The sequence below is a fragment of the Equus quagga genome, chromosome 14 (genome assembly GCF_021613505.1).
Source record: "Equus quagga isolate Etosha38 chromosome 14, UCLA_HA_Equagga_1.0, whole genome shotgun sequence".
Taxonomy (NCBI): Eukaryota; Metazoa; Chordata; class Mammalia; order Perissodactyla; family Equidae; genus Equus; species Equus quagga.
Genome location: NC_060280.1, coordinates 96,658,675 through 96,678,711, shown reverse-complemented (window position 1 = coordinate 96,678,711; position 20,037 = coordinate 96,658,675). Strand labels below are relative to the sequence as shown.

The following is a 20,037-nucleotide window of genomic DNA, read 5'->3' as shown; positions in this document are numbered from 1 at the left end:
GTCGCCGTGGGGACGGTCGCTCTGCAGCTGGCCCGGCCTTTCCGGGCCACGCGGATGAGAGAGCAGCCGGCGTCCTGTCCTCGGTCTCATGTCTCTGCACGGGGTCGACTGCTCCCTCCGTAAGCGCCCGTGGTTTCAAATGCCTCTCGTGCCGAGGCGGGAGGCAGGCCCTCAGCACGGAGACGATTTATTCGGGAGCCTTTTAAAAATCATCTAGGCAGAACCTTTGGGAAGGCACGTGGCTGTATCTTACTTATGACAAAAACCCAGGCGCCTCCCGAGGCCCCACGGCCCGTGGTTCCCTTTTGGCCTTGAGCATCGGCGCGAGGTGACGGAGTTGGCCTGGCTCCTCAGCCGGCCGAGCCCGCTCACCTCCGGCCTCACCGGCTGTGTCTGCGCTCCGCGCCAGCAGACGGTGCTCTCAGCCGCCGTGCAAATGTCGTTGCAGGGCACCACGCGCCAGACCTTCGAGTACTTTGTTTGTGCCAAATCGTCCCCTCTTGCCACATGAGTGTAAATCATGACGGATGCCAAGTATGTCCTCTGCAGATGGAAAAAGCGATTATGGCCCGCGAAGGTGACAGCCATTATTCTATAATTTCAAGAATTAGAAAGGACTTTCGGGTGACAAGTAAAATCTTTGTCAGGAGGTACCTAGGCGTCGCTCTGGTGAAATAATTGAGCCTGAACAGTCAGCGCGCGGATCTGTTGGCACCGATTCTCGTCCCCCGTTTATTGGGGTTTTGGTCGAGTGCTTACAAGGTTACGCTTCCAGAAGTGTCTTTTTTTTCACACTGGGGAAAAAAAAAAAAGATTCCCAGTCAGCTATAAAAAGGCATGTAAGGCTGCGACTCCAGGAACTCTGGCAAGGAGCCCTGTGATGGTAAATAAATAGTGCGAGCCTGTCGGGGGAGACTTTCCAGCAAGCGGCGGGGTAGCAAGAAGGCTGAGCCGCGAGGCACAACCCGGGTCCCCCTGTGGGTCTGCCACTCACCTCTTGTGCCTCAGTTTCCCCACCTGCAAATAGCAGGGGTTAGACGGACTGACGACCTCTCAAGTCCTGTGGTTGGAAACTTTATCAATGAGCTGCTACATTTGTGTCATTATGTTGCCGCTGCTGCTTACTTTGTGTCAGCTGTTTGTTGTATCTTAATAAAAGGATCTTTTTTTTTTTTTTTTCTTTTTAAACATAGGTTTTGGCCAGACCCGAGGCTTCAACAAAAAATAAGAGAAAGAAGGAATTTTTTCTAAATGTTGAAATAATCTCCCTAGACAAAAAGTTAAGTGTTGTGTTTTTGCGATATGGATCTCTATTTTTCTGTATGGGATTTCTGATACCGCACCCCCAACCCCCCCCAAAAAAAGATGCAGTCCACTCTTAGGGGCTTATTCACTCTTTAGTTATCGTAACAATGCACGTAATCGCTGGAAGAGGAAAACAGCTGACTTTATTTTATGTGAATTTGGAAATCAAAGATTTGTACGAGGCATTCTGTGTGATCTCCAGAGAGATCGGTACAAAAATGGAACGAATATAATTTACACACAAGGTAAACTCCCATTGGGGTTCACATAGGGATATCTCCTTGCCACAGCTTTATCAGTGCATCTTTTTTTTTTTTTCAGAAACTTGTGTGACAGGCCTATCAGTTTGGAAATATTTAATGTTTGAGCCTGTCAGTCTAATAAACTATGGTTTGGCTTTCAAAAGGCAAACACGCGACTCTGGGGCAGCGCATTGCTGCTCTGCTCTCGATTGTCCGGTGGTGGACGGACATCAGATCATCTAGAAGGATTAAAATGCCCGGATCGTGTATGCTGATGGTCTCGGGACGTGCAGTGGGAGAATTCCCAATTCTAAACAGACCCTCAAACGCACTCAGCTCCAGCCGCAGGTTCCCCGGGCGCCTGCCCCGCTCTTCAGAGCTGCCTCCTGAGCTCGCTTAGTCCCCAGCTCACACTCTCCCCGCGGCTGGCGAGGTAATTGAATACTCGAGTTTAAAAGGGAAGCCGATCCTTTTAAACCAAAACACACCTGCTGGGCTGTAAACAGCTTTTAGTGACATTATCATCCACTCTGAAAATCTAACAAAGCAGTCATTTGTGCAGTTGAAAGTGGGATGTGTCTCATAAAAGTCACAATTTGAATTCGTTTTTTGCTCTTAAATCCGGCCAACCTTTTGTGTCTTAAAAGAGAAAAAGAAAAAAAAAAAATCCCATTCACCAGGGTCCTTGCTGCCTCTCACCTCAGGCACATGAATTCCTAGTTGGCTGTGACTTCTGGTTTAAGTGGGAGGTTGAGAAGGAAGAAAACGAATCTGATTCTTTTGTCATCTAAAGAAAAACATGTTTGAAAATGTCTCCGTGGCCTTGGCTGGTGGTGTGTAACGGTCGTTTTGTCCCTGCAGAATTCGGGTGAAAAGCACGCGAGTCAAGATCCTGAAGAAGTTTCACATTGAAGACATCGCCAGCTCATTAGGTAAGAGCGTGTTTCTGAGGCACCGTCAGGTTTTAACAGAGTAAGAGGCGGTTTGGGAAGAGGTGAGGCTCGGCTCTCCAGGTAAAGATTGACCCTGCTCGTCGTTCTTCCCTTCGTACAAGGGGACGTGAATTCCCTGAGCTGAAGGAGGGGGAAGAAAGTGGATCTACATCCTTAAAACTTTCTAGAATTTGCTCCTAGAACCCATCCCGTTCTTGACTCCCAGAATGGCCAGCGGCGAGCGGCGAGGTCTGCTGGTCACCCCCGTCCGTGGCCTCCAGGGTGCACAAGACACCCCGAGGAGAGGGAGAAAGACTTTTCCTTTTTGTTTTTCCGCTTATCCCCTAGTAAGACTGTGAACGGTTGCTGGCCTGGTCTCTGCCCAAGGTTTGAGAAGCCGTTGGTCTCGTATTTAAATTCCATGGTTGAGCCCCGGGGAGAAAGAACCGTGTGACCGGCGTCAGCCTTGCTGGCCACCCATTGTCTGCGGGGCTGTCGTCGGTGGGGGTGAGGCCGGTCGGAAATGGACCTCTGTGACCCCCTCCCCCCCGCCTTTGCATTTCATAGGTGAGAGACCTTGAGCGCTGGGGGCCCGATCACGCACACACACAGCACTAGGAGACGGCAGTCGCCTGCTTGCCCAGTCGCAGATCTGCAAGCCCCAACGTAAAAATGCCTTTTCTCTCCTCAAAGTGGGAGTGCTTCTCCCACGAGCAAAGAACCGTTGGTCTCGTGAAAAGATCGACCAGAGTTCCTTCCGATGGCGTTCATAAAATAGGGCCTATTTTCTTAGGTCTTTGGGAAAACAGCCATTGTTCGAAGCAGGGGCCGCCCGCGCGTGTACCCTAGGTGGTGTTGACCGTCACCCCTTGGACGCCATCGTCATTGTTCTCTCAGATCGTGTCGGTGGGGCCAATTCTCTGTGGGTGCCTTTAATATTAAACAGGGGAAAATAACTGTGCTGATTGAGGTATTGTGCCCGCTGAGTTGTGATATTGCATCCATCATCTTGTTCAAATAAACGGCGCCATATCTGTGTGTCGGGGGCTGGGGGGTTGGTGTGGCGGGGGGGGGGGGGGGGGCGTCAGGCTGAAACCTCCAGGCCCGTGATGCTCTTTTCTGGCTTTGAAATGCCCTTGCAAAGAAGTATGGAAAACGTACCAGCCCACAATGAGTCCTTTTCATCGGCTGTTCCTCACCCCCCACCCCCAGCCCAGAATACATTGCCGGCAGAGTCCTTTATTTCGTTGGCATGGGTTTTTATTGACCCTGATTGAATTTGAAATTGTGAGGCTGGGAGAGGATTTGCGAAACATCTGAATGCATTATGCGGGCAGTATTGTTTTGAAACCTGGAGGAATTTGGGTTGAACCCAATCAGGTTGGGGTCGGTCAGTTTGTTTTTGTTTTTTTTTTTTGAAAAAAATGGGAGCCCCACAGCCCTGAACCAACAGCTGTTTTGTAACCTTGTCTTTCCTCTTGGGAAGATGTAAGTGATAAGTGTTAGTCCTCCCTTTCCGGATGAAAGCTAGCGATCTAAAGTAGATGGCCAGCGGTGCCCGGGTCCCTGGATGTCACTAGGCTTTGTCTGTCTTCCATCCTCCAGCCTCCCAGCACGAGGTACCCGCTGAAGCATTGGAGGAGCTGGCCTACCGACGGTCACTGCGAGTGGCTCTGGATGTTTTGAACGAGAGAACAAGTTGTCATCGAGAAAGCTCTTCGAGGGAAGCAAGAACTGTGTCTCCAAGAGAGAAGCCCACGGAACTGGTCTCCTTGCTCTGTGACCCCAGCCCTTCCTCTCTTCTCCACAAAGGCATGTCGGGCAGTTTCGGACCCCACAGGAGGGAACGTGGATGCCAGAGGCTGTCAGGTTCGCCCGCTCATGAAGAGGACCCCAAGTGCCAAGTGGACCCCAAGAAGGGGCTTGGGAAAAGTGAAAGCTCACGAGCCCCGGCCGCCTCCTCAGCCGGAGGTGGTTCTCAGGACGGGCGTGGATCAAGAATACGCCAGGGAGATCCCATGACCCCGAGGAAAAGGGGAAGAAATTCGGCACACAGCCCGTGTCAGAATGCACCTTCACTCCCAGAGGGAGATCCTGAAAAAGAGAGCGAGACCAGGGCAGCCCCGTGCTCGCCCTCGCGGGTCAAGGAGGAGGGTCCGGGGGCTGAAGGGCGAGACCCAGCTCTGCCTGCCGGCGGCCCCACTCTGCTGCTGGCCCCGGGGTGCCCGCAGGCCCGAGGCTGCCCCTCCAGGCAGCAGTGTCCAGATGGCAGCCAGCGGCCAGGGCCAAGGGGATGCATGACTCTGCGCAGCACCGCCAAGCCCAGCCCGCCGCCACCCCGGGTCCCCACAGAGGAAGCCGGGAGTCTTCAGCCCCTGGAGGAAGGTAAATGTTCGTGGGTGGAGCCGGAGCCGGAGAGGGTGGCTTGGGTCCTCCCGCGGCCAGATTTGGAGCCAGGCCCGTGAGTATTTTTAACCAGATCTTAATGAGATCGTTACCAAAGGAGACCCAGCGCAGAGAGTTCCTCATTCCTCCTCGCCTCTCTCCCCCTGGGCTGTAATTACCTCAACTGCTCCCGAGTGTCTCTGTGTCTTTATTTCTGTTTTGAAGCAAAGGGCGGGCGGGGACGGAGCGGGGGCCCGTGGTGGAGCGCGGTGGAGCCCTGGCTGGCGATGGGAATCAAGGCGGCCCTGATGCTGCTGCCTCTGCTCCCCCGGGATTAACGCCTTTATTCTTAAGTGTCGCAGAAGCTAGCATGCACTGCCGTTAAATTGGCAGGAATCTCAAAAGTGATTAACTCACTTAAAAGGCTCCCGACTCAGTGAGACTCGCGGCGTAGACATGTTTGTGTGTGGCTGCGGCCACGCGCTGTGATTTCTCCCGTCCTAACACTGTGGCATCCCCCTCGTGTTTGAAAGGCTGATTCAGAAGTTGTAATGTCTGCGTGGTTAGGTGTGTCCGGATGCCCTCGCCCCTCACTTCCCACATCAGTCTCTGCATTTCTCCTTCCGGGGGGCCACCCCCCAGCGCTGTGGGAGCCTGCCGGGCACCCATCCGCACCCCCTTCCTCACCATTTTCTGAAGAGAAGGTGGCGGCTCCATGGCCTTGCCCCGTAGTTGCACCCCGCTCCCTGTCTCTACCGAGCGCTTCGGTCTGTAAGGGAATAAGCCACACGAAAGGAGTCCCCACTCAGAGTCCGGTCCGCTCCCCGTGCCAGGTTGCTGCCTCTCACGCTCGCCTTCCACGTACGACGTGAAAGGCACTCTCTCTCTTTCTCTCTCTCTCTCTCTCTTTCATTTTTCTGTTAAATGCACTTTAAGCGAAGCACGCACGCCCTATTCGAACGTGGCACTGTGAAAGTCTGTGTAGCATGGATCTTTCCTCCTTGTTGATGGTCACGTATCACGAAATGTTTTTTCTCGGCACGAGTCACCAAGGCGATGACAGTGAAAGTGTAATCTGACATTATTGGCAGACCGTCCATCCTCTGAAGAGTCTGTGCAGTTTAATTCCGTTAATTCCATCCTGGAGGAAGATGAGGAAGACGAGGAGCCCCCGAGAATCCTCCTCTACCACGGTAAGACGTGAGGGGGACCCGGGGTGCGCTCAGGCGTGGAAGGAACTGGGGCCGGCGTTCCGAGACCATTGCTGGCATCTCAGCCGAAGGCCTCTTGCTGTTTGATTTTTCTCCTGCTGAGCCGAGGCCTTAGAAAGTGCCGTGGTTTTGGTTCTCTGTCTTAAGAACGACCTCACAAAGGGAAGGGGGCTTTCCCCGGGAAGAGACGGCCTTGCCCTCCCTGTAAGCACACCGCTCCCTCCCTCCATTTGTCCTCCTGTCCCTCGGTGGGAACGCAGGACGGCGAGGGGCACAGACGGGTGCTGTCGCCATCGTTTGGGTGTGGCCCGGTGCTGGGGCCTGCCGCAGCCTCACTGGCCTTTGCAAGTCGGTCCAGACAGGCAGGATCCACAACCCGAGGGAGCCCGCCCCCTCTCCCGCCACGTACCGTCTGCACCAGAGCAAGACACGTATGTAAGAGCCGCTGACGTCTGTGGAGAAGGATCAGGAACAGAGACCCGCAGATGCCGAACCAGCAACCAACAGAAAGTCAGTTTCTTCCTGAAGCGAGGGACTCAGAACCAGTTACCTCTTTCAACTCGCCCCTTCACCTTTCATCCGACATAGTCGAGTCTTTTTTTTTTTTAAGCTTTTTATTTTGAAATGATGATAGATTCACAGGATGTTGCAAAAACAGTACAGAGAAGTCTGGGAGGCCTCTCCCTCAGCCTCCCCGACAGCAACATCCTGCAGGTCCAGGAAGCCGACCTGGGTGCAGCGTGTGGGGCCCCCCGTGCCACGCGCACATGCTCTCAGTCCACAGCTCGCTCCTCCTCCAAGATGCTGAGTGTGTTTCTCTTGCTGTAGCGGTGTCCTTGCAGGTTGCATTTTCATTTTTTGAAGTTAATGATAACTCAGACCTTTTTACACTTTTGCATAGTTTTCTGATGATTCTTAGTGGCTACTAGTTACTATTTACTAGGAGGGGCGGGTGATCACATACTGAGCCCTCCCCCAGGCATTGAGTATCTAGATTGTTCCATGCCTGGGGGGCTACACTGCACCTGGCGTGTGCTTCTGGGAAATAACTCTGTAGGGTCGGCTCCCCAGGAGGGGCTTACCGGGCCACAGAGGAGGGGTACCATGCCTTCTTCCAAAAGGGCATTTCTGATTTCACCACCGCCAGCCGGGGTCAGGTCACCACAGCCCAGAAAAACCTGGGCGTTTCCTCTTTTCCCGTTTTTTGGTTCCATTTGGTTTTGCTTGTCCCCATCAGCCTGGACGTCTGTCTGCTGTTTCCCGGCTGGGCCCTGAGCTGGCTGTCGGGGCCGTGGCCCATTGTCCTCATGGGACCCTGTGGGTGCCTCTGGGGTGACAGCCCTCCTTGAGTGGTCCCGTCTTTCACCCCGTGGACCTCTGAGTTGTTAGATGTCGCCCTCTGCAGCTGCCCCTTTCTTCAGCGGGGCGTCAGGACCAGAGGATCTCGGCTCTGTGTGGGGAAGAACGGCCTCTGCTTTCCGTCAGTTTTTGTTACCTGATTTTTTAACATTTCAGTTATTTACTCATTCTGGAGTTTTTTTGGTTGAAAATAGTTACGTTTTCTTCGGAAACCATTTTGCAGTTGTCTGTTGATCATGTTGATAATTGCCTTTTTTCTCTCTTAAGACCCTGCTCGCTCGGACAGGGGAGCCCCTTAGCAATTAGGCTCTCCCGTCGGCTCTTGGTTGTGTGGCATGGTCTCCTTTCTGGTTTTGCCCCACACTTTCTAAGAAATGTTTTATTTTGCAATAATCGGAGATTTCCAGAGAAGGCACAGAGGTGGTAGAGTCCCCACCTGCCAGCTTCCCCTCGTGTCACCACATTGTCCCCACTGAGAAAGCATGGTACCTTGCTCCCCACCGCTCAGCGGCTCGTCATCAGCACTGGGGTTCCGGTTGGGAACCGACCTTGCAGATCCTCGTGGCCTTTAAGTGAATTAGGTTAACATCAGGTGTAAACAGTATCACAGGGCCGGCCCGGTGGTGCAGCGGTTAAGTTCACACGTTCCACTTTGACGGCCCCGGGGTTCACTGGTTCAGATCCCGAGTGCGTACATGGCACCACTTGGCAAGCCATGCTGTGGTAGGCGTCCCACGTATAAAGTAGAGGAAGATGGGCATGGATGTTAGCTCAGGGCCAGTCTTCCTCAAAAAAAACAGAGAAAAGAAAGAGACAGTATCACGGTGATCGTGTTCTCAAGCTGTTGCACTGGGCGCTGATGTGGATCTGATGTATCTGTTCTTTCTGTTTTTCTCTCTCTAATTCTAGAACCACGCTCGTTTGAAGTAGGAATGCTAGTCTGGCTTAAATACCAAAAATACCCCTTCTGGCCGGCGGTGGTAAGAACAACTCCTCCTTCTAAGCGTGGTCAGTCGGATCCCGTGGGTCTCCCCGCTCGTCCCCAGTTCTCCGCTCTTGGACCGGGCCAGCGCTCTCCCTACGTCATTATTACTGGAAAAGGCGGTGGGCTTAGCGGCGGCATGTCTGGACACACATTTGCCTGAATAAAGGGAGTTCAGTCATTTTGGCATCCATGAGTGTAAGGTTCATAGGTCAAATCTTTACCAAGCAGGCTCAGAAAAACCCACCTGAACAAAAGGCCTTGTAATTTGCTCATTTTAAATATCGTGCATTTCAGACTTTTCCCCCTATTGATTTTTTTGCCTTTGGTGAGGAAGATTGGCCCTGAGCTAACATCTGTGCCAGTCTTCCTCTATTTGGTGTCTGGGGCGCTGCCACAGCATGGCTCGATGGGCAGTGCTTAGGTCCATGCTGGGGATCTGAACCGTGAACCCTGGGCCACCAAAGCGGAGTGCGCAAACCTGGCCAGTACGCCACCGGGCGGCTCCTGTTGGAGCTTTTTAATTCCTCAGATTCTAGGGTAGAGCCCAGGTGCATGTGCAGAAACAGGTATTTGAGAGTCTGTCCCAGGCCCCGGTGTGGTGGGTGAGCTTAAATGCGGCTGAATTTTTGGTTGTGCTCTCTCGTCGCCTGGACGGTGCAAACCGTCGATTTATATTTTAGGCAGAGACTCCATCCCCGCTCCTCATGGCCCCCATTTGTGTGTCCCCCCCGCCACCCAGACCCTGGCAGAGACAGGGCTCTGACACTTTCAGCCACAATTGTTTGCTTTTAGCGAGAGATGGTGGCATGTAAACCCGAAAGGTGTTTGCGGCCACCCAGGAGCTTTGTCATCTCGAGGGTCTGCTCTCCTCGAGCCAGCGCGGCCTGCTCGCATCCACTGGCCCGGGTCAGGGGGGATGGAATGGAAGTCTGTGCGCGTTTGCTAGTAAAACACGCGCTTAGGGTGGGCCCGGTGGCGCAGTGGTTAAGTGTGCATGTTCCACTTCGGCAGCCCGGGGTTCGCCGGTTTGGATCCTGGGTGTAGACATGGCACCGCTTCGCATGCCATGCTGTGGCAGGCGTCCCACATATAAAGTAGAGGAAGATGGGCAAGGATGTGAGCTCAGGGCCAGTCTTCCTCAGCAAAAAAGAGGAGGATTGGCAGCAGATGTTAGCTCAGGGCTAATCTTCCTCAAAAATAAACAACAAACAAAAAACAACAGCAAAAAAAGAAAGCGTGCTTGGACAAGGGGAGAGGTGCCCTGGGGTTTAGTGTGGGCCCTGGTCGCTCACTGTGGCCCCTCAGGCTCCTCTCAGCTCTAGCCTCCCAGGCAGCAACCGTGTCCCCCTTTCCCGGGCCTTGCAGCCCTCCCGTTGTTCTCACCGGTTCCCTGGAGGCCCCGCTGGGCAACAGGTCACCAGCGGGACAGATTTCTGGGTCAGAGTCTGCGGCCAACCTGGCCGTGTGAGGCGCTGTCGAAAGGGGAGCTGCCCAAGGAAGGGGGCAGTTTGAGGGTGCGCTGCTGCGCCCGTGTGCCCTCGCTGGTCCCGGCTGTCCTGAGCTCGCCTCTCTCGTCTGCAAAATGGGAACGGCCCTGCCCGCGGAGCCGGGAGAGGGGCCGGACGGTTTGTTAAGGGGCAGCAGGCAGCCGTAGGCACAGTGGCTTTTATTTAAAAACAGACCAGACGAAACCTGATCCTGCTCGGTTGTGAAACCGCTGCAGGTGGGCCGTGAACAGCTCGGCGGTGTCGGAGTGTCTGACTGTGTCCCCTGCCTCGGTCGCCCCGAGCCGGCGGCGTTCCCGGCCACACACGCCAGTCGCTCAGCTGAACACCCAGCAAGATGACATCAGGAAAGAATCTTAAACCCCACAGCGTCCCCCCAGTGGTTGATGCTTTATTTTCTTGGATTGGCCAACAGGTCAAGAGCGTCAGGCGGAGAGATAAGAAAGCCAGCGTGCTTTTCATCGAAGGGAACATGAACCCGAAGGGGAAAGGGTAAGGCTGGGCTCTGTGCTCCCCGTGGATGACCCCAGCCGCAGGCCTGCCCCGGGTGCTGGGCGGGAGGGGCCAGGGAGCAGGGTCCACCTGCCCCCTGGGAGCCACCCCAGGAAGAGGAATCCAGACACAGGCAGCGTTTAAAGGAGCTGGTCAAACTGTCCAGTTTTCCAGATTTTATTTGCCGGCTTCAAAAGGCGGCCCAGCCAGACGCCCGTCGGACTGGCCCCTGTTCCCACAAACTGTAGTAAAGTGGTCACCGCAGGGCCACGGGCCGTGATCTGCGTCTGCCCGAGTGTAGCCGTTCGGCCGGCTGCCTGGTCGCTCTCTCCTGATCCTTAGTCACAGGATGAAAACGCGCTCAAATGCGGCCGCCCGCATCTGGGAGGGAGCGTGCGGGACTGGTCTCCTCCGAGCCTCGGGCACTTGGGTGCTGCCTCTGTCTCCCACCGGTGGCCCGGAGTGTGGCACGAGGACTAGGCCCCGGGGTCTGCCTGTCCTGAGTGGCGGCTGCAGCCGCGTCCCCCTGGGGGCCTTCCCAGACGTCCCCATTGCCTCCAGGGCCTGGCTCCAAGGGGCTTCCTCAGGCCGCTGGGGACAAGAGTCACCTTCCATACTGAATGGGTGCCGTCAGAGGCGCCGGGGCCCCCTCGTTTTGTCAGAGGGGACCTGTGCGTAGGCCACGAGGTGGCGTCCCTGACGTGAGCCTGCCCGCTCTGCCCCGTCCAGCATCACCGTGTGCCTGAGGAGACTGAAGCACTTCGACTGTAAGGAGAAGCACGCGCTCCTGGTAGGTGCACCGGGCCCTGTGCTTCTGGGAACGGGGTCCTCCGCGCAGCCCGTGAGACCGCGGCTCGTGGGCACGTGTGGCGGCCGTGGGAGTGACAGCAGAGGTCTGCCGGGCTGGCTCCGGCTGTTCCTCTTGTGATCACGGCACTGGGGGTGTCACCTCCACTCTGGGGGTTGCCGGCTCGTCTCCCCCGTTAACAGGTGAGGAAACTGAGACTTCAGCATGGAGGACAGTTTGCCCAGGGCTGCAGGGTGAGGGGGCGGAGAGCCCGGCACGAGGCCCGCTCCTTCCGGCTCCTCCCGCGGGTCAGGCGTGGCAGACCCTGGCCCCTTGGAATGGGGACGCCACCCCAGCCTGGTGCTGCGACCATGGTGGGCCTCAGGTGTGCAGGGAGCCCGGGCACGCTCCCAGGTCACGGCACACAGCACCCCACAGAGGATCTGTGTGCTCTTTTGTTTTTTTTCTTTTTGCTGAGGAAGATTAGCCCTCAGCTAACATCTGCTGCCAATCCTTCTCTTTTTGCTGAGGAAGACTGGCCCTGAGCTAACATCCATGCCCATCTTCCTCTACTTTCTATGTGGGACGCCTGCCACAGCATGGCTTGGCAAGTGGTGCCGTGTCTGCACCCGGGATCTGAACCAGTGAACGCCAGGCTGCTGAAGCAGAACATGTGCGCTTAACTACTGCACCACCGGGCTGGCACCCTGTGTGCTCTTTAGTGGCCGTCGACCCCGATTCTGTAATCGGCTCGTTGTCATACCCCGAGCACGCCAGCCACCAGTAGCTGGTCCTTTCAAAACAGACCCACCCAGCCAGGCAGGAGGGCCCGTCAGCCTCCAGCCAGTGTAGGATTTTCCACGCCAGTCAGTGGGGCTCCCGGGTCCGCGTCACGGCGCTGCCTTCCTGTCTGGGAAGCTGTCTCCTTGCGCTGTGAGTGGGATTGGGGGCTGGAGGCCGTCCGGGGAGCCTTCCACTGACCGGCTGTGCTGTTTCTCCGAGGGCAGCCAGCCACGGGCTCCAGGTGTGGGCAGGGCTGGCACCTGAACTGGACCCCAGCCTCAGCCACACGTGTCTCCACGACGTGAGCCTCGCTGCCCCGTCCATCTCGTCTGCTTGAGCTTGTTCACGGCAACTTTTAACCCACAACCCGCACCGGGTGCCGGCTCCCTGCCAGAATGCCGGTCAGCGGGCTGGCTCTGGATGAGGGCTGGTGGGCGTTGGGACAGGCTGCCACGCACCCCGAGGTGCAGACCCCCGAGCACGTGAAGCTGACAGCCCAACCTCCCGGGGCCGAGAGCATCACCTTGACTCCCCTCAGTGCCCTTTGCCCTCTCGGGGATCCAGTAGCTTCCCCAGAGCGGAAGGCTGGGCAGAAAGGCGAGCAGGACTCCTGCCTCAAGGCCGGCCTGCCTTATACACGCGAAGAACGTGATTTAGCGTAATGCGGCCTGGGTCACGAGTAGATGGGGCGTGGGTCTCACATGATCCAGATGCCTGGCGGGGATCCCCTGGCCGTCCTCCCGTCCTCCGAGAAAAGTCAGTCCAGACGCCCCCTCGAGGTGGGATGCAGAGGGGAGACCGAGGGCCGGTCCATCCGAGGGCGTGGGCGTTGCCTCCCAGGAGGCTGTTCTGCCTCTGCTGGGCCCGTGGATGGACTGGCTCTTGTGTCCTCGGCGGCCCTTGTGTGACCGTCACGTCTGCGGCATCTGCGGGGCCCCCACGTGTCTCCTTCCCTGAGGGGCCCCGCAGGCTGCCGTCCCCGGTGCGGGTCCGCGAGCCTGGCCGAGGCCCCGAGCCCCCCTCAGAGCTGCCCACTGTGCTCCTGTCCCGCGCCTGCGGCGACTGTGGGACGAGAGCCCTGCCAAGGTGGCAGTAAGGCAGGAAGCAGGTGTCAATCTGCCCTCAGGCCTCTGGTTCCCGGGAGCTCATGGTTCCAGCTCAGGGGTCCTCACCAGGGTCTTGTTCTCGGCCTGTGGTGAGCACCGGGAGGCCGGGTGGGTCCTGCTGCCAGTGGCCAGTGTCCCCACCTCCCGGCCGACCCTGCCTCTTTCTAAGTGACAGGCACGAAGACGTGTCTCGAAGGGTTTCTTGCACACGACTGTTGCTGTCTTTCTGTGGCGGCCCCGAGGCTGCCCTCCGGGGTGTTTCCGGCCTCCTCCGCGTAGGGTCTGCCGCACTCTCAGCCCAGGCCCGGACCGGGGCCTCGACGTGCGTTTCCCGGTCTGGCCACGGGGGCATCTGCCAGGTCCCCTTTGTGGACAAGGGGGCGTGGGACACAGAGGGAACGTGGGCCGTGCGCCTGGCGGCCTCCCGTTCTCGCCCACCGACCGCGTCTCGTTGCAGAGCGAAGCCAAGGAGGACTTCGACCAGGCCATCGGCTGGTGCGTCTCCCTGATCACCGACTACAGGGTCCGGCTTGGTACGTGGGGCCTGCGGGCCCTCCGACAAGGGGCCGGGTGGGGACACAGTGTGGGGCTCCTCTAAGGACCCTGAGGCCGAGGGCAGAGCGCAGGCCCGTTCCTGGTGGCAGTCGGGCCAGCCCGGGCTGCCTTCTCCCCGACGGGCTGGTGGGCGGGTGCCGGGAGGAGGCCGGGGCGCGGGGAGAAGCAGGAGACAGGGTTCCCTGTGACTCGGGTGGTTTCCCGCCACCCCGGGCCTGGCTGCTGAGAACCATAAGCCATCGCGTTGTTAGTAAAAACACCCTGGGGACCGCGGCCACGCTGACCCGCTGTTCCGCGTCCCGCCTGCCCTCCCTGGGGAGGGGTCTGCCTGGGCGTGGACTGAGCCTGCAGGAACTTCCCGGGCGTCTCCCCTGCGTGTGAACACGGCTCTCCCCCGCCCCTCTGCAGGCTGCGGTTCTTTCGCCGGCTCTTTCCTGGAATATTATGCGGCCGATATAAGTAAGTCCCCCCGCGCCTCTTTAAGGCATGACCCACCCTTTAGTCCTTTAGGAGCCCCCGCCATCTGTGTCTGAGGCTCGGGGGCAGTTGTGGTGGGGGGAAGCAGTGCTATGGCCCGAGCCTGTTCCCAGATCACAAACCCCGGCTGTGCCACCTGCCCCCAGTGCCCACTGGGCACCCGCAGGTCTCCTCCCCCTGCCATGGGGGCCGGGACCACGTCCCGCACCCACACGCCCCCCGTCAGTGCCAGCGGCGACATGCACCAAGGACTTTAGACTGTCGCCTGGACGCTGGCACGTCTGAGTGGCGGCACCTTCCGTCTGCCTGCTGTGTGGCTCCCGTCTTCGGTTAGCCGACAGTCACTCGGTGCCCTCTTCCTCCTCTGGTCCTCACAGAGTGGCCAGGGATGACTCGGGCTGGGTGGAGGCCGTCCTCCGCTCCGTCGGCTCACACGTGGCTGCAGGACAGTCGGGGAGAGGACGGAGGGATCCCATCAGGAAGGGCCCTGTAGGAACGGGGCCGTCCTGCTCAAGGGGCTTATCTCGGACCTCAGGGCACCCCGCCCTGCCTGCGTCCCGGGGGCCTGGGGCCTGCTCCCCACAGCCCCAGACTCCGTGTGATTGCTGAGGGCGTCACAGCGAGTGAGGGGGCTGCAGGCCCATGGACGTGGCTTCCTCCTCAGGTTACCCCGTCCGCAAGTCCATCCAGCAGGACGTCCTGGGGACCAGGTTCCCTCAGCTGAGCAAAGGGCACGAGGAGGAGCCTGCGGCAGGGAGCCCCCAGGGCAGGCGGCCGCCATGCAGGAAAGTGCTGCCCGACCGGTCGCGGGCCGCCCGGGACCGTGCCAACCAGAAGCTGGTGGAGTACATCGTGAAGGCGCGGGGCGCCGAGAGCCACCTGCGGGCCATCCTGAGGGACAGGAAGCCGTCCAGGTGGCTGCAGACGTTCCTGAACTCGGGGCAGTACATGACGTGCATGGAGACGTACCTGGAGGATGAGGAGCAGCTGGACCTGGTGGTGAAGTACCTGCAGGGGCTCTTCCAGGAGACGGGCAGCAGGATGCTGGCGCGCATCAATGGCGACCGGATCCGCTTCATCCTGGACGTCCTCCTGCCCGAGGCGAGTGGCTGGCCGGGGCGGTTCTGTGCAGCGAGGGTGGGGGTCTGCGGTGAGGGCCCAGGAACCGGGCGGCTTGGGGCTGGGACGTCGGTCAGCGTGGAGCCCGGCCACCCCGTGGGTTTGAATCTCCTCGCCGTCGTGGGGGGACAAGAGCTGCATGCTCCACCCGCATGCTCACGTGGGACCCGTTCCGGAATATAGGTCACTGGGGAAAGGGAGTGCGCACCTTGTCAGTGCGCTTCAGCTGGGGCTCGGGCTGGGCGAGGAGCCACCATGACCCCTCCAGTTGTCTTGGATTTCAGAGCGGGCACTGCCGGGCATCTGTGCGCACGCTGGAAGGACATGGTCAAAGTCAAGAACTGTGAGCTTTATCATTGTGTTAGGTTTCAAATACGTACAAAAATAAAACAGCATCGTGATCCCTTCTGTGCCCGTTCCTCGGCTGGAACAGTGACCTCATGCCCTTTGTCCCTCCAGTCCACTCCCCTGGATTATTCTGGGGTGGGGGGGCCTCACATATTTTCTCTGTTTTGAGAAAGATTAGCCCTGAGCTAACATCTGCTGCCAATCCTCCTCTTTTTGCTGAGGAAGACTGGCCCTGAGCTCACATCTGTGCCCATTCTCCTCTACTTTATATGTGGGACGCCTGCCACAGCATGGCTTGCCAAGCGGTGCCATATCTGCACCCGGGATCTGAACGGGCGAACCCCGGGCCGCTGAAGTGGAACATGTGCACTTAACCGCTGTGCCACCGGGCCAGCCCCCCAAATATTTTTTATGCATAAATACTTCAGCGTTTCCCTCTAGAACAGGTGGTCCTGCCCCCAGGAGACTCTGGGCCACGTCTGGGCACATCTGCAGGTGTCACACTGGGGGTGCTCCTGGCATCGAGAGGGTGGGGCTGTGGATGCTGCTCAACCCCCCAGAGCACCCAGGACGGCCCCCCAGAGAGTGACCTGATGTCACAGTGCCAAGGGGGACCCTGCTGTAAACCATAAGGACTCTAAAAATATTTTTTGGGGCTGGCCAGTGGCGCAGCGGTTAAGTTCACACGTTCTGCTTCGGCAGCCCGGGCTTTGCCAGTTCGGCTCCTGGGTGCAGACATGGCACTGCTTGACACGCCACGCTGTGGTAGGCATCCCACGTATAAAGTAGAGGAAGATGGGCACGGATGTTAGCTCAGGGCCAGTCTTCCTCAGCGAAAAGAGGATTGGCAGCAGTTAGCTCAGGGCTAATCTTCCTCAGAAAAAAAAAAAATTTTTTTTGACATAACCACAATATTATCATTCCATCCAAGAAAACGAACGATGATTCCTTGATGTTAGACGTCTATTGTGTATTTAAATCACCACTATTGTACTTCTGCTTATTTGTGTTTTTACGGTAAACGTAGGTTTCCGCACCGCAGTAGTTGGTCGCAGTTCCGCTTTTCCTTCTCTGCTCCTAGTGACATGACCTCTCGCGTCTAGTCCCGAAGATGACGTTACTGACGTGATTCAGAAACTTGACTACGAGCAGGGATTTCTCGGATTCCGTGGGTGTTTTTCGAGCCATACACGGGGAAGTGTCTGCGGGCCGATGCGTGTGGAACTGACCGCGGCTCCCCGCTCTGCCCCTTGCAGGCCATCATCTGTGCGATTTCCGCCGTGGACGCAGTGGACTACAAGACGGCCGAGGAGAAGTACATAAAGGGACCCTCGCTCAGCTACCGGTAAGCCGCTCGGGCCGACCTTCCCAGAGCGTTCTGCAGTTTCTCTTCAAAGCCTTGTATTTCCACACCCGCTGGTGCCGTGACCCGACGCGCCGGTCCAGACGCCTGCTTGGTACACGAATCGTGTGAACTTGAGAACGTGCGTTAGCGCCTGGCCCAGGAATCGCCAGGCAGACCCGGCGCAGCCAGCAGTGAGCATGCCTGTCCTCCAGCCAGTTTGGGCAGTGGGCCCGGGGTCCCCGAGCCGGTCACAGCGGGCAGAGCTGGACGCCAGCCCAGGCCCCGCGTGGCCGGCCTGCGGGAGCTGCCCGGGGCTGGCGGGTGGACGCGTGCTCGGGCCTGCTGTGCCTAATCTCTTTGGCACGGGCTCCTGTTTGCATTGCTTTCTCCCCCTCTCGCTCCACCACCGTGGCTGTGTGAGAAAATGCAGCCAGATTAAGCGGCCGCAGTCGCCCTGACGGTTCCTAGCAGGTCGGAAGAATGCCGTGATCAAGATGTCTCCCTCACTTCCGTGTGTTTAGCCACCGTTGGGTTTTTGGCCCCCGGAGCCCCTAATCCCGACTCTGGGCGCGCTGCCAGGCCTCGCTGCGGACGGCGGGGCCCGCGTGGCACTGACAGGCTGAGGACTCAACTAGAGTCACGGGCCAGGGTCTCCGTCCAGGCCGAGCGGGCACTCCGTCCCGGGACGCCTGACGGTACAGACTCCTGGCTCCCGGGAGGCCCGCATCCTTCCCGGGTGGGCCCCCCCGGCTTCCCGGGGGGCCAGAGGCCGCCGACCTGTGCAGTGGATGGGAGGCCTCCTGTGCACCCGTCCGTCCGCGGGGGAGTCCGTTCGGCTCTGGACTCAGGAGTTTAACGCAGCTGAGCTGACGGGACACGAAGGGGCCCTGGAGGCAGAGGCCTGGCGCGTCTGTGCGGGAGCTCAGCGCTCAGCCCCGGTGCCCTCGCTAGACCCGCAGCGAACGGTGGTCCCGGGAGGCTGAGGTCGGAGCTGGCCACCTTTGCTCTCGCTGGCCTTTCCCTCCGTCCTGTCCCAGCAGCCACCCGTTCTGCTCCGGTGACGGCGTCTCTGCGTCTTCCTGGTTTTCCTTTGAAGGAGCTGCCGTTCCCAGTTGCCGGTGTCACAAAGTGTTCCGAGTCCTCCGCAGCCTCGCGGGCCGTGAACGTCTCAGATGCCCCGTAGAAAGCGCATTCGGGAGGCTGGCAGAGAAGCGGGTTGGGGTGGACACGCAGGCCACCGGCTCATTCCCCGGGGGTCGTGGGCTGAGTGACGTGATGAGTGAGCGGCGGCCGTTTCTGCCCTTGGCCCCGGTTCTGGGTGCACAGTCGGTCCATCGCGGGATTGTTCGCCCCGACGGTGGGAGCCACTGGTTCTCGTCCCTCTTGTCCCTCCTGTGGTTGTGCGCAAACCCGGCTTTATTTAAGCCCCAGCCGTGCGGTTGTGCTGGAAGCCGTCTTCGCGCTGCTTCCATCGTGGTCGTTCTCAAGGCGACCTGTGTTTCTTCTTCCTTTTTTTTTTTTTTTTTAAGATTTTATTTTTTTCCTTTTTCTCCCCAAAGCCCCCCGGTGCATAGTTGTATATTCTTCGTTGTGGGTCCTTCTAGTTGTGGCATGTGGGACGCTGCCTCAGCGTGGCCTGATGAGCAGTGCCATGTCCGCGCCCAGGATTCGAACCAACGAAACCCTGGGCCGCCTGCAGCGGAGCGCGCGAACTTAACCACGCGGCCACAGGGCCAGGCCCTGTGTTTCTTCTTTTGAGCCGGCCGCTCGCCGTGTCTCGCCGATCATCCGCTACTTCCCGGGTCACCTTCGGGATCGATGTTTCCTGCTCATCTCTGCCCTGAGAGGGGCGGCGAGCCAAGGAATTGTTAACATAATTTTTTTTCTTGACAGGCAAATCGCTTAAGGACAGTTTGATATTGCATATTCCTTTGTAAAAAAAAAAATTATTTTTTCAATTGTGGTAAAATATCGGTAACATAAAATTGACCGTTGTCACCATTTTTCAGTGCACAGCCCAGGCATGAAGCACGGTCCCACTGTCGCGCAGCCATCCCCACCGTCCGTCTCCAGGACCGTCCTTCCTCCCAGGCTGAAGCTCTGTCCCTATCGAACGCCAACTCCCCTGTTTCATGCCCTTTGAACCCGGATTAATTACTAAAATGAAGTTATTTGCTTTTATCTCCCGAAGGGAAAAACAGATATTCGATAACCAGCTCCTGGAGGAGAGGAGTCGGCGCAGCTGACGCTGGAGGGGCCGCGCCGTGCTGGGCGTCGGGGACTGGGCTGCCGGCCTCGCATCCGGGGTCCCGTTTCCACGGCTCCGGAAAGTCGGTTTCGTGAACACGCCGAGAGCCGGCTCTCTTTTCCTGGCTCTTTTGGGAGAACACAGTTCCCCGAGGTTTTCAAAAGGACAGAAGTGCCATTTTATTTTATTTTGTATCATTACATGTGACCATATCGTATAGTTTAATATAAGGCACACATTTGCTATTTTGTGTTAAAAAACCTTGTATCTGATAGTAAACAGGACATTTAAGGGAGAGTCTGGCGTGAATGTTTAGCTCCAGAAGCATCGCTGTAATTTTCCAGGATTTTTTTCCCCCTCCTTCTCGTGGTTCCTTCTCAGGATAGTTCCCAGGTTTGCAGCTCCCACCCCAGGCGTTTCTGAAGAAAACCAGTGTTTGTAAGAGACGGATGTGAAGACAAGCCACTCTCACGTTCCAGCATTCCTGTGATTGCTCATGTGGGAGGACGGCTTCCTCAGCTGCGTCTGTCCTGGGGCTGAGCGTTGTCACCGCCCAGCCGACCCCTGTGGTCTCAGTCGCCTCCCGGGATTGCTGTGACCATCCCGCGTGCCCACCGCTCCCACCGGGGCAGCCGAGGTCACCGTGCGCGAGGCTATGGAGTCGCAGCGTCCAGGACACGAGCTCGCCGCCTGGGCCCAGCTTTTGCAGAAACGAGGCCGTCGTCGTCGGGAAGCCAGGCTGGCATTCCTGCCCGAGGCACAAAGGCAGGTCCCCTGCTGCTGAGTCACCAAGATGCCCGAGGGTCCCTGGCTCAGCAGCCTGGGCTTTGGGGTCAGCTGTGTGAAGGTCTGT

At 57.9% G+C, this 20,037-nt stretch overlaps 1 protein-coding gene across 3 annotated transcripts; it reads left to right on the top strand.

Annotated features, from left to right (window-relative positions):
* The first annotated feature begins 99 nt into the window (after positions 1 to 99).
* Positions 100 to 19,688, top strand: PWWP3A (PWWP domain containing 3A, DNA repair factor). 3 transcript variants are annotated; one of them, XM_046685666.1, is made up of 16 exons: positions 557 to 577; positions 1,194 to 1,279; positions 1,712 to 1,980; positions 2,409 to 2,479; positions 3,047 to 3,145; positions 3,273 to 3,401; positions 4,085 to 4,864; positions 5,956 to 6,057; positions 8,344 to 8,414; positions 10,340 to 10,416; positions 11,146 to 11,206; positions 13,550 to 13,625; positions 14,056 to 14,106; positions 14,789 to 15,225; positions 16,848 to 16,936; positions 19,128 to 19,688. In XM_046685666.1, exons 7-16 carry the CDS (start codon positions 4,294 to 4,296, stop codon positions 19,180 to 19,182), a joined length of 1,590 nt encoding a protein of 529 aa, XP_046541622.1. In that variant the 5' UTR covers positions 557 to 577; positions 1,194 to 1,279; positions 1,712 to 1,980; positions 2,409 to 2,479; positions 3,047 to 3,145; positions 3,273 to 3,401; positions 4,085 to 4,293; the 3' UTR covers positions 19,183 to 19,688. The 3 variants fall into 3 exon arrangements, with proteins under 3 accessions (XP_046541621.1, XP_046541622.1, XP_046541623.1); XM_046685665.1 differs by lacking the exons at positions 1,712 to 1,980; positions 3,047 to 3,145; positions 3,273 to 3,401 and adding an exon at positions 100 to 119 and having other exon boundaries at positions 449 to 577; XM_046685667.1 differs by lacking the exons at positions 557 to 577; positions 1,712 to 1,980 and having other exon boundaries at positions 1,229 to 1,279.
* The last annotated feature ends 349 nt before the right edge of the window (positions 19,689 to 20,037 follow it).

Coding starts and splice junctions, on each gene's coding strand:
- PWWP3A (XM_046685665.1), top strand. CDS start 521: ATGACGGATGCCAAGTATGTCCTCTGCAGATGGAAAAAGCGATTATGG. Junction 2,480..4,084: donor AGACATCGCCAGCTCATTAG/GTAAGAGCGTGT, acceptor TCCATCCTCCAG/CCTCCCAGCACGAGGTACCC. Junction 14,107..14,788: donor ATATTATGCGGCCGATATAA/GTAAGTCCCCCC, acceptor CTTCCTCCTCAG/GTTACCCCGTCCGCAAGTCC.